The sequence below is a fragment of the Euphorbia lathyris genome, chromosome 8, assembly GCF_963576675.1.
Source record: "Euphorbia lathyris chromosome 8, ddEupLath1.1, whole genome shotgun sequence".
Classification (NCBI taxonomy): Eukaryota; Viridiplantae; Streptophyta; class Magnoliopsida; order Malpighiales; family Euphorbiaceae; genus Euphorbia; species Euphorbia lathyris.
Genome location: NC_088917.1, coordinates 77,544,668 through 77,557,152, shown reverse-complemented (window position 1 = coordinate 77,557,152; position 12,485 = coordinate 77,544,668). Strand labels below are relative to the sequence as shown.

At 35.7% G+C, this 12,485-nt stretch overlaps 1 protein-coding gene across 1 annotated transcript; it reads left to right on the top strand.

Moving 5' to 3' along the window:
• The first annotated feature begins 1,090 nt into the window (after window positions 1–1,090).
• On the top strand, window positions 1,091–11,941 carry LOC136202918 (disease resistance protein SUMM2-like). Its single transcript, XM_065993903.1, has 9 exons — window positions 1,091–4,089; window positions 4,797–5,168; window positions 5,404–6,060; window positions 6,232–7,068; window positions 7,209–7,871; window positions 8,010–8,852; window positions 9,222–9,971; window positions 10,624–11,460; window positions 11,535–11,941. The coding sequence occupies exon 1, from the start codon at window positions 1,348–1,350 to the stop codon at window positions 2,638–2,640; it is 1,293 nt and encodes a 430-aa protein (XP_065849975.1). The 5' UTR covers window positions 1,091–1,347; the 3' UTR covers window positions 2,641–4,089; window positions 4,797–5,168; window positions 5,404–6,060; window positions 6,232–7,068; window positions 7,209–7,871; window positions 8,010–8,852; window positions 9,222–9,971; window positions 10,624–11,460; window positions 11,535–11,941.
• Window positions 11,942–12,485: the final 544 nt, after the last annotated feature.

The window sequence follows — 12,485 nt, the reverse complement described above, 5'->3', positions numbered from 1 at the left end:
TCACCAAACACCAGGAATGGTGCATTGGGGTTCCTAATCCGGGATCACAAGGGCTCTGTGCTGAGGTCGGGAGGATGTCCGTTGGTTTCAGTTTGGTCTGTCACTCACGGAGAGCTCCAAGCCATCCTTTTTAGCCTCAAGCAATGCCTGGAAGCAGGTTTCAGGTCTGCGATTCTCGCTTCTGACTGTCTGGAGGTAATACAGATGATATCCAACAAGAAGATCCCTACGAACTGGATGGGAGCTATAGTTGAAGACATTGTTGAAGTGGCTAATAATTTTCAAGCTTTCTCATGTGTGCATGAAAGACGCCTGGCAAATGCTGCGGCTCACCAATTAGCTTCCTGGGCAATGTCTTTAACTCAAATGGAAATCTAGGTTGAAAATGTCCCACATTCTGTTTTTCCTTTCTATTCTGAATGTAATGGACTGATGGTTTAATGCAAGTATTTGATTATCAAAAAAAAAAAAAAGGAAAGGTTTTCTTAGATATTACTTAAACTTGGTCAAAATCAATTTTGGTTCTAAGATATTGATTGTGTAGTTTCTATTATATTTCCTATAAATTTAGTTACAATTTAATATCATATCGTATATGACAAAAATCAATTTATAATTTTTTTCTACCAAAAATAGTTTATCTTATGTATGTGTATATATATTTTTTGGTATACAATATTATGTCTTTTTATATTTCAATAATTATATATTGTTTCATGCATGCTATTAAACAGAGATCACATGCGTGTCTTGATATGAGCAAAAGCATGGGTTTTTTACATTGGCAATTGACAATTGCATGTGCTGCCTTAATCGTGTAATTGTAAAAAACATACCTAGTTTGATGGGTGTGGCTGTGTGTGAACATAAAAGGAGATATTGCTGATTTTTTTTTAATTGAAAGCTTCGAGGTGGATGAAAAGAGCCAATGAATTTGAATATAAATTAGTATGAGAAATCCAATGAAAGCTGAGTCATTAACCACTAACTATCGGAATGCAGGTCAACTTTTATTTCTTTTTCATTAGTCACTAATCCCCATAATTAATTTTAATCACAAGTATTGGAATGCTGGTTATCCATTTAATTAGTTAACATGCTGGTTTCAGTAAAAAACTGTTCTTTCTGTGTCCATTACCATTTGTTACTCACTCTTCACATTCATTCTGTTTGATCTTTTGCTTGTCTTTTCTATTTCTACTACTTTCTTCCTTTCTATCTTCCATATCATCTACTTTTCCTCAGTTCATCCTTTCCCATTAATCTATTTTGTATTCTCTTTCAGTTCAACTACTCCCTTCCTTTTTAACTATCTTCACTTTCTCATTTGTTACTATCCCATTCAAAATGGTTCTGGAGTTCATTCTTCCAATTTTTATGGAGTTAATCACAGATCCCATCAAACAATACATTGTTACGCCTATCACACGACACATTGGCTACGCTTTCAAGTGCAACAGCAAAGTCCAGACTCTTCAGGATGAGGTTGAGCAGTTGAAGAACAAGCAAGTCAGGTTGCAGCAGTCCGTTGATGATGTTACTAGAAACGGCGAAAAGATCTATCCCAATGTGACCAAGTGGCTGGGCACTGCAGATAAAGACATCGAAGAGGCAGAGAAACTTCTCCAGCAGAAAGAAGAAGCCAAGAACAAGTGCTTTGTTGGATTATGTCCCAACTTGAAGTTTCGCTATCAGCTGAGTAAAAATGCTGAAAAGAAAGCTTCAGCAATTGATAAGCTTCGAAATGAACAAGGACTAGATTCAATTTCCTTCCAGTCCCCTCTCAAACAGATAGTCGAGCCTTCTGTGTACAGCCGCGAAGCCTTGCCTTCAAGGGTCTTGATACTCAACCAAATTATGGATGCTCTGAGAGATCCTAATCTGAATATGATAGGGGTCTATGGTATGGGTGGCGTTGGTAAAACCACGCTAGCCAAGGAGGTCCAAGCAAAAGCAGTAGAAGAGAAGCTGTTTGAGACTGTGGTAGTGGTTACTGTTTCTCAGACACTAGAATTGAGAAGGATTCAGGCAGAGATTGCTGATTTCTTGGGCCTGACATTTGATGTTGAGGAACTCCCGGGGAGAGCAAGTCAACTTTATAAAAGGTTGGAGAACTCCAAAGTACTCATTATTCTTGATGATCTCTGGCAAAAGCTTGATTTGTATGCTGTAGGAATTCCTTTTGGGGATTTATTTAAGGGCTGCAAAATAATGCTTACCTCAAGGAACAAATATCTATTATCTAGTGAGATGCGAGCACAAAAACTATTCTCACTTGAAGTTCTAGGAGAAGATGAGACATGGAGGTTGTTCGAAATATCTGTAGCTGATGCTAAAGATCCCAAATTGCATGCCATAGCAATTGAAGTTGCAAAAAAATGTGCAGGGTTGCCCCTTTTGATTCAACTAGTTGCCACGGAATTGCAGAACCAAGAATCTTATGTATGGAATGATAAGCTAAATCAGCTGTCTACCTTTGGCGATGAAGAAATATACGAAAGAGTATACAGAGTCCTTGAATCAAGCTATGAGAATCTACCCGGAAAGGAAGCAAAGTCATTTTTCTTGCTTTGTGCTCTATTTGGGCAGTCCAATATTCGAATCCAGCACTTGTTGACTCACACTATCGGTGTGGGTTGATTTAAACACATTCGTAACATTGAAGCTGCAAGGGAGAAAGTGTTAACCTTGATCGAAAAACTCAAAGCTAAGAGTTTATTGCTGGATGGCGACATTGATGGATGTGTGAAAATACATGACGTTGTTCGTGATACTGCTCTCTCAATTGCATCTAGAGTGCAACATGCATATATTGGAATAAATGGGGTTGGATTCAGGGATTGGCCAAACAAGAATTGCACCAGAATCTCTCTTCCATACTGTGATCTCCATGAGCTTCCTATAGGCCTAGATTGTCAAGAGGTAGAATTGTTTTTACTTTTCACAGAAGATCTTTGTCTCGAAATCCCCGATTCATTTTTTAGAGGGATCGGGAAACTGAAGGTTGTTGATTTTACTGGCATGCGTCTTCTGTCTTTGCCCTCCTCGATTGGTTTACTTACAAACCTTCAGACATTGTGTTTGCATAGGTGCCGGTTGGATAATGTAGCTAACATTGGAGAGTTGAAGCAATTAGAGTTTCTTAGTTTTGCAGACTCGAAGCTTGTTGAATTGCCTAGAGAAATAGAGGCATTGACTCGACTGAAGCTATTAGACTTAAGAAATTGCTCCAATCTCCAAGTAATTCCTGAAGGTGTGTTATCAAAACTGTGCTCATTAGAAGAACTATACATGCTTAATAGTTTTGTTCAATGGAATGCCAAAGGTAATGTGAGACTTGTTGAGTTAGAGAGTTTGTCTCACCTTTCAACTTTAGAAATTCAAATTGTAAATGCTAAGTTGATACCACAAGGCTGCAGGTTCTTTCATGGGTTGAGAAGTTATAAAATATCCGTAGGCGATGAATGGGATGATTGGGTAGAGAACAATAAAAGGCCGAGGACGCTAAAGCTAAAGCTAGATGCAGGTGTTCATTTGGAGGGTGGGATTGAAGTGTTGTTGAGAGGTGCTGAAGATCTATATTTATCTGCAGCTAGGGAAATTGATAGTGTACTGTATGATATAGATCGAGAAGGCTTTCTGCAATTAAAACATCTACATGTTCAAAATGATTCTAGTATTCAACATCTGATCAAGTCGACAATGCGGGCTTCTTGTCATGCCTTTCCCATCTTAGAGTCGTTGCATCTGAATTATTTAGTGAGCTTGGAGAAGATCTGTTACTGTCAACTTGAGATGGGGTCCTTTGGAGAACTACAAATTTTAAAAATCAGTAATTGTGATAAAATGAAGCTGCTCTTCTCGTTTTCATCTGCCAAATGTTTACGAAAGCTTCGAGAAATGGACGTTGAATCTTGTGAAAACATGGAAGCTATAGTTGGCGAAGGAAGCGAAGAAGAGCATTACAACATTAAAGTGATTGAGTTCATTCAATTGAGTTCCTTGAAGCTGAATTATCTACCAAATCTCACAGGCTTTTGCAAAACAGAAGAGGGAACTGCACCAAGGGAACTCCTTTATGTTGAAATGGTATGCACTCCTTTTTTAGTCAAATTTGACGTTTGATTTCTTTTTTCTTTTTGGTTGTATAAACAATTGAGTGGCCCCTATGCTTTTATATATTACACATAGTTGTTAAAGGCGCGCCTCAGTCAAGGCTCCTGGTATTGAGCCTTGAACCTAGAAAACAAGGCTCTGTAGGAAAAAAAAAAACTTCTACAAACACAGAGTCAAGAAGAAACATTGTGTTGATCTTGATGATGATGATTATTAGTTTTTGTTGTATGTTCTTTTTGATTGACAATGAATGGTTATTAATTTAGTAGCATTAGTTATGGTTAGGTATTTTAGGTTAAGACGTTAAGTATATGTTAGTGTCTCTATGAAGTATGAACTTAATTTGGTGTTTTTGACATTTATGATGTAGTATTATATTTTTATGAGTTTTGTTTTGTTTGTGTGGTTAGAAGTGTGTTTTTTTGGTTTATGCTTAACTAGTAAAAGAGTATATATATTTTTATTTTATTTTATGCGCCTCGCCTTGAGCCTAGCCTCCAGGATCCCTTGGCGCCTTAGCGCACCTTGCGCCTTTAACAACTATGATATTACATTAGTCAGTTTTGTGTATTTAGAAATAATTATATAGTCCCTAAGTTTTTGTTTCCATCAACTCTTTAGTTCTTTTGTTAGAGTCAATGATACAATTAGACTAAATAAAGACAATATTTGATGTGCAGGTTTCTATCCCTAATTTAACAAGCTTAGAGTTGTATAATTGCAAGAGTTTGAAACATGTATTTACAGCTTCAATGGTGAAGTGCCTTATGCAACTCAAAAAGCTTGTGATAGAGAGTTCTGAGTTGGTAGAGATAATTCAGAGTAGGAAAGGTGAAGAGATAGAAGAAGAGAGCATCAATACAATTGTGTTTCCTAAACTTGACTATCTTCGACTTGAAAATCTTCCAAATGTGAAAAGATTCGGTGGTGGTTATTCAATTGAATTTCCATTGCTCAGAGAATTCAGTTTAGGAAGATGCAATGCAATGAAGAATTTTGTGTCCAAATTTTCAAGCAATGAGTTTGATGAAGAATACCTCTTCAATGAAATGGTGATATTTTGCTTCTCTTCTTTTCTACACAATTATTTGGTTATTTCTTCCTTTAACACCTGTCATGGTCACGGCGTATAACATTGATTCGACATTCATAATTCACTTGTAATAGTAAATTGAATTCTATTTTCATCTAATCTCTTATTTGGGAAGCAAACAAAATGAAAGGGATAAATTATTTTTGCTTAGAAAAGAAGCTTATCTGAGAGTTGGTCTAATACATGTATTGCAGGTCACTTTCTCCAACCTGGAGACAATGGAAGTCAGTCACATGAAGTTCAAATATATATGGGACGAGAAATTCACAGCTGATCATGATTCATTTTCTAAGTTAAGATCATTGAACATTGAACATTGCTCAAAGCTTTTACTTGTTTTCTCATCCAATGCATGTAGAAGATTCCAGAGATTAGAGGCACTTCACGTATCTGATTGTGATGTAGTTGAAGAGATATATGAATATCAAGGGGTCGATTTTAAAGAAATAAATAATGTACAAGCATTTTCTCTACGAGATTTGCAGATATCGAAACTACCCTCATTGAAGCATATATGGAGTAAGGATCCATGTCGAGCTTTCACTTTTGCAAATCTGCAATCTGTTTATGTTGAATCCTGTAAGCAACTGAAATATGTATTTCCAGCATCTATTGCTTGTGATCTTCTCCAACTTCAACAGCTGGAAATATGTTATTGCAATAATATGGAAATAATTATTGCAAAGGAAAAAGATGAAAGTTCTGATCCTTCCCTTCAGTTTCCTGAATTAACAATGCTGAAACTTTCACATTTGAAGAAAATGAGGAGCTTGTATGAAGGACCCCATACTTTCGAGTGTCCAAAGTTGAAAAGTTTGGTAGTGGAAGGTTCTAATATCTCTGTCGAAAAGGTAGGAAACAAACTTCTCACTTCTCACTTGTTTTATTTTCAAATTTAATGTTTAATACTTATAGGATTCACATTACACTATTTAAAAAAAAATACAATATAGAGCACACACGTTTTGTAAAAATCAATTACTTAGTTCCCTCTCTCTAACTTAAACTTGGTTTTATCTCAGTTTATTCCTAACTTGGAGGAATTGACAGTAGATGACCAAGGTTTTAAAGCAATACAGCAGAGTGGTGAGTGCTGTTCCAAACTGAAAAAAGTTACTCTGCATTCTTTAAAAGAGGTACCATCTATTCCTATAGTATTTGGTTTAGTTAGACAGCTCAAATCTTTGGAAATGCTCGTCTTCAATGGGTGTTCTTTGGAAGATATATTCTTTGAATTAGATGATGCTCTTGATAAAAGACCAAGTGGAGAGGAACGACTTCATCATCTAAGTCTAAAGCACTTGCAGTTAAGCTATGTAACGAAATTGAAACACATAATAAGAAAGAAAGACTGCCAACTGAATCATATTCTTCAACATCTTCACACTCTGAATGTTTGGGGTTGTTATAATCTGATGAATATAGCACCATCCTCATCAGCTTCTTTCCAAAATCTAACAACTCTCTGTGTGCAATCGTGTACAAAGATGACAAACTTGGTAACAACATCAACACTCAAAACTATGGTGCAGCTCATCGAAATGAAAGTTGTAGGTTGCGAAAGGATTGAAGAAATTGTTACAAAGGATGGAGATGACACAGAGCATCATGTGATTATTTTCAATAAGCTGAAGCGTTTGGAACTCCATGGTTTACCAAAATTCAACAGTTTTTGCTCTAACAACCACACCTTTGATTTCCCACTGTTAGAACAAGTAACTGTGACGCATTGCCGTAGAATGAAGATTTTCTGTGGCGGAGTCTTAAGCACACCAAAACTACGGGGAATTCTATTTGAAGATCAACAACAATGGGAAGGAAATCTTAATGCCACCATAGCATCTCAATTAAGAGAATGGGTAACACCACTTTATATATTCTTATTGCTCTTGATTAATTATTAATTTGTCTTTTTTTTTTTTTTTTTTTTTTTTTTTTGCTTTTGAGTAATTCTTAATATATCTAAAAAAATATATTGCAATTTCTTTGTGATTTAAAGGTTGGTGAACAAGTTGAAGAAGGGAGACTCTTCCAAAATATAGAATCTCTAGAAGTGGTGAAAGATGCATTTTGCTCAAAAGCTATATTAGCCAACCAGATGCAGTTCTTGAACAAGTTGAGAAAGATTACTATAAGAGATTGCGACACAGTACAAGTAGTTTTTGACTTGGAAGGACTTTCTGCTGAAGATGGACATGCTTGGCTGCTGCCACAACTAAATGAACTGAAGTTGCTTAATCTACCCCTGTTGACCCAAATATGCAACAAGGCTTCTGCGGGTATTTTGGGCTTCAGCAAACTGAAAGTGCTGAAAATAGACAACTGTAGCAGGTTGGAATATGCATTTACTTGGTCTATGGCTTCATGCCTCTTTCAACTCCAAAGGATAGAAGTGAAAGATTGTGAGATGATGGAAACAATTATAAAGGAAGAAGACGCAGAGGATACAGCACAAGTGATATTTGGGTCACTGGAATCTATAGTTGTTGATTGTTTGCCAAAGTTTTCAACTATTTATTCAGGAAGTGGTGTTTTGGAATGTCCATCATTGAAGGAGATTAGCATAATAGATTGTCCAAGTATCAAGTCATTCATTTCAAGATTGACAAGGGAAGATAGAGAAGGCAAGGAAGAACTCAATTATATTCATTTCAGTCATAAGGTTAGTATGGAGCACAATTTGAAGTATATGTTCTAAAATTTCTACTTTTACCAAAATAATAAGAGAATAAGGGAATGATAACTAATCTGAAAAGATAGGGATTTTAAACTAACTTAATGTTAATTTTGTGTATTACAGGCATTTCCCAATTTGGAAGTGTTGACATTAGACATCAAGTGCATCGCAGCAATACTGCAAACTGAATTGCCCATAAACTTTTTTTCAAATGTCAAAAATCTACAGTTGGGATATTACTCTGCCACAACCAAATCACATGTTTCACTTCTTCATTTCCTTTCAAGATCAATGAACATTGTGGAACTTGGGGTCTTTAGTTCTTCTCTTAAAGAGCTCTTTAAATTTGACGGACTCAGCAGTAACGTGGAAGAAGCTACAACTACACTGCCAAAGATAAGAGTTTTAAGACTACTAAACATTGATTATTTGAAGCAAATATGGCGGAAAAATTCTCAAATACACGACTCCTTATTTCAATCTTTAGAGACCTTGGTAGTAAGTTACTGTGGAAATTTGATTAATTTGGCATCTCCCCCTGCATCCTTCCAAAATCTGACAACTCTTTCAGTACGTGAATGCAATCAATTGAGGAATTTGATAACATCATCAGTAGCCAAAAGTATGGTGCAACTTGAGACGTTAAAAGTTGAATCTTGCAAGATGTTGATGGAAATAGTAGAAGATAGAAATGAGGGAACAACTGAGGAGATTGTTTTCACCAAAATGAAAATGTTGGAACTTGCTGATTTGCAAAGTCTTAGAAGCTTCTCCTTAGGACATTGCACGTTCAAATTCCCATGTTTGGAGCAAGTTTCCCTACGTAACTGCCCCAACTTGAGAATTTTTTGTCCTGGATATATAAGCACACCGATGCTAAACCGTGTAAAAGAGTACGAATGGGTGGAAGATTGTTATTGGGAAGGAAATCTCAACAGTACCATTGGACAAATATACAAGGAAATGGTAAGTTGGTAGTCATAGATCCTGACGGTAAATAAGACCAGAACAAACAAAGGATAAATAAGGAAAAAAATAAGTTTGACCACTTTTTTATTTCATAATATAGTATCAATTACATTTTTCAGTACATATTTATAACAGTCCTTCCAATACAGAAGTCATTTCATATTCTACAAAAGTACTTTTTACTTCTGGATGCAAAAGGTCAATAGAATATTACTTCAACATGCATTTAAAGTATTTGAATATCAAAACAATAAACTAGATATAAAGAGTATTCTGGAAATTCACATTTGCTATGTAGATCCTTCTGCTTGTGTTTTGTTTCTTACTTTATATATTTACTACTGTTGTTTTGTTTTGCACTTTTAGGTTGGGATTAAAGGTCTAAAGGACGTCAAACTCTCTATATTTCCTACACTGAAAGATAAATGGCGTGACCAATTTCCATTTGAGTACTTTTTCTTATTGAAAAGATTGGTGGTGGATGATTGTGCAATAATCTCAAATGCCATATCGTCACATCTACTTCAGCATTTGAAGGAGTTGAAAGTACTGATAGTAGAAAAATGTGATTTAGTGGAAAAAGTGTTTGATTTGGAAGGACTAAATGCTATCAATGGTGGAATTAAGCGAATGGAGAATTTAAATGAACTGCACTTAATTGATCTGCCAAAGTTGAGCCATATGTGGAGCAAGGATCCTCAACAAATTCTGAGTTTCAATAATCTCCAATTGCTCGAGGTTCATAATTGTGCCAACTTGAGTTATTTATTTAATATCTCAATGGCTTTGAATCTTCCAAACCTTCAACATGTGCAAGTGAACAACTGCAGTCTGGTGGAGCATATAATTGCGAAAGCAGAAGAGGAAAAACTTGTTGAATATCAAACAGTTTTTCCATCTTTGCTGTCCATGAATCTGCAAAATTTGACTAACTTGTTGAATTTTTATTCTGCAAGCGGATTTCTAGAGTGTCCATCCTTGAAAATGATTGAAGTAGTTGAATGTCCAAGTATGGTATTATTTGCTTCAGCAATCCCAAACGGACAAGATTCAGGGATGATTGTTGAAGAAAAGGAAGAATTGATTAGCAATGACATCATGTTTCTTGGCAATAAGGTTAGTTTTCTTAAAGAATTTTTTTTTCTTTCACTTGCCATTATTGGAAGAATACAGTTGTTTATGCTGACAGTTCGGTACAAGCTTTGTTGCCATTTTCTGTTTGTTCGGTACAAGTTGACAGTTCGTCTACCCCCTGTTCAGCTTGAGGGGGGGTATTGGAAGAATACAGTTGTTTATGGTTTGGATTGTGTAGCTTGTATTAGATTAGGACTGAGTCTTGAACTTGGTTTCCTTGAGATAGTCATCCACACTTGATGTATATATGTAGGGGGTTCGTGAATGTTAATATGGACTGTGTAAATACATCAGATATATATTATTCTTATAATCTGATATTTCATTAGGAAAATAAGTAAAAAGTCTTCAAGGTTTCTCATCTATCTGAATCATAGAGAGATTCTATAATACTAATGGAGTATAAAAATAACATATATTTGTTTTTATTATACCCTAAAAACTCTTGACAACAACCTCTTTAACCCTTCATTTTATTAAGAAGCACATACACCGGGAGTACACTAGAATTTCACCTGAAACATAAATCCAACCAATTATGTTATATTTTTCAATTTTAATCTGACCTTATAAAAGGTCTATTCCATTCTGCAAAACAGTTACTTAAACATATTTTTGTCTTTTGTATTCACAGGTTGCATTTCCAGGACTAGAAGAATTGAAAGTAGAATGGAGCAGGTTGAAAAGTATATTGTACAGCGACGATCAACTGGAATTCCTACACAGACTGAAGTGCATCGAGTTAACAGGCTTCCAAGGTGAAGAATATCCAATTTTTCCATCTAATTTCCTTCAACATTTTCCCAAATTGGAGAAGCTTGCTTTAAGTGATGCTTCAATTGAAGAAGTAAACCTTCAAGAATTGAGCATTCTCAAGGGCGAAGATGCAGAGTCACTTGTGTTGTTGTCAAAATTGAAGCTATCAAATCTGCCAAAGCTCAAGCATTTAGTCCATGATGATTCCCAACTAGTCCCCTTGTTTCAGAATTTGGAAGATTTAGAAGTAGTTGAATGCAACAGATTGGAGATTCTCGTGTCCTCATCAGTGTCATTTCAAAATTTAACAAATTTAGAAGTGTCAAAATGCGATGGGCTGAAAAACCTCATGACTGCCTCAACAGCTAGGAGTCTTGTGCAGCTCAAAAGAATGAATGTGAAGGATTGCAAAATGATGCAAGAAATTGTAGCCATTGCAACGGATGGAGTGGAATACGAGATTCGGTTCAGTCAACTAGAGTACCTAGGACTCGATGATCTGCCATGCCTCACAAGCTTTTGTTCAGGAAATTATGCTTTTCATTTTCCATCTTTGAAAGAAGTGATGGTTACAGGATGTCCTAACATGAAGATTTTTGCTGAGCAAGTTCCAACCGCACCAAAGCTAAGGAAAGTTAAAACGGGAAGACAAGAGTATGACTGGGAATGGGAAAGCAGCCTTAGTAACACCATTCAAGCACTATTTCTTGAAAAGGTATGTATTCTTCATTGACAATATTCAGAGTAATTGGCAAGTTTATTTCAAAAGACTGAATTTGTTTCTTGCAGGATGTTGAAGAGATGACATGTGCCAACAGCGACTGAATGAGCTCAAACAAGACAATGGTGAAATTCCAAGTAATTTTTTTACATAGGTGCAACAGAATTTTTTTAGTAGCTGAGCCTTCCTGAGCTCTCCTCCACAAAAGATTTAGTAGCTGAGCCTTCTTGAGCTCTCCTCCACAAAAGAACCGCGGTTGCTGCCACCGCAGCTACTTTATTCTGTTCTCTCTTTTTTTTTTTTTTTATTATTCTTCCATTTTAACCTTCTAACAGGTTTACTTAGAGGAGGAACTTCTTTCATCTATGTTTTTGGTTTAGTTTTTAACTTCACATTTGCCGTTTTAGTTTTTTTGGTTTGAAATTTATATACTTATCGAACTTCTTTTTTCCATAATATCTACATCTGTTAGTCATACTTTTTTCATTTGTACTTTTTTCGTTGTTAGTAAGACCAGAAATGGTTCATCTTGTATGTAGATTTATAGATCTGTGTGGTTCTAACAAAAGAAAGGAGAATGTATGAAAGAGTCTAAATGATAAAGAATGAGTTGTAGCGGTTTTCAATAGACTTACAAGAAGTATATGATTTATATCTTTGTTGGGCTAACGGTACCTCTTATGGTTTCTATTGCTCTTTGTAGTCTTTTTTTTCTTTGCGTTGTGGATCTTGTACTGACTATAGTATATATTGGTGTGATTCGTGTTGTATTTGTAGTTTTTCATCTAATAAAATGATATATGACATAAAAAAAAAAAAAATTAATTGAGGCTCATTCAAGAGTATACCTCAAATCTCTAGAAATTATGCAAATTATTTGAGTAAATTACACTAATGGTATCTGAATTATATCCCAGATCACACTTTGGTACCTGGATTACATTTTGTCCCAAAAATATATCCCAAATATGGATGACTTAACAATTATGTGCGGTTTATGTCTGGTCAATGTCTGTTTC

Coding starts and splice junctions, on each gene's coding strand:
- LOC136202918 (XM_065993903.1), top strand. CDS start 1,348: ATGGTTCTGGAGTTCATTCTTCCAATTTTTATGGAGTTAATCACAGAT.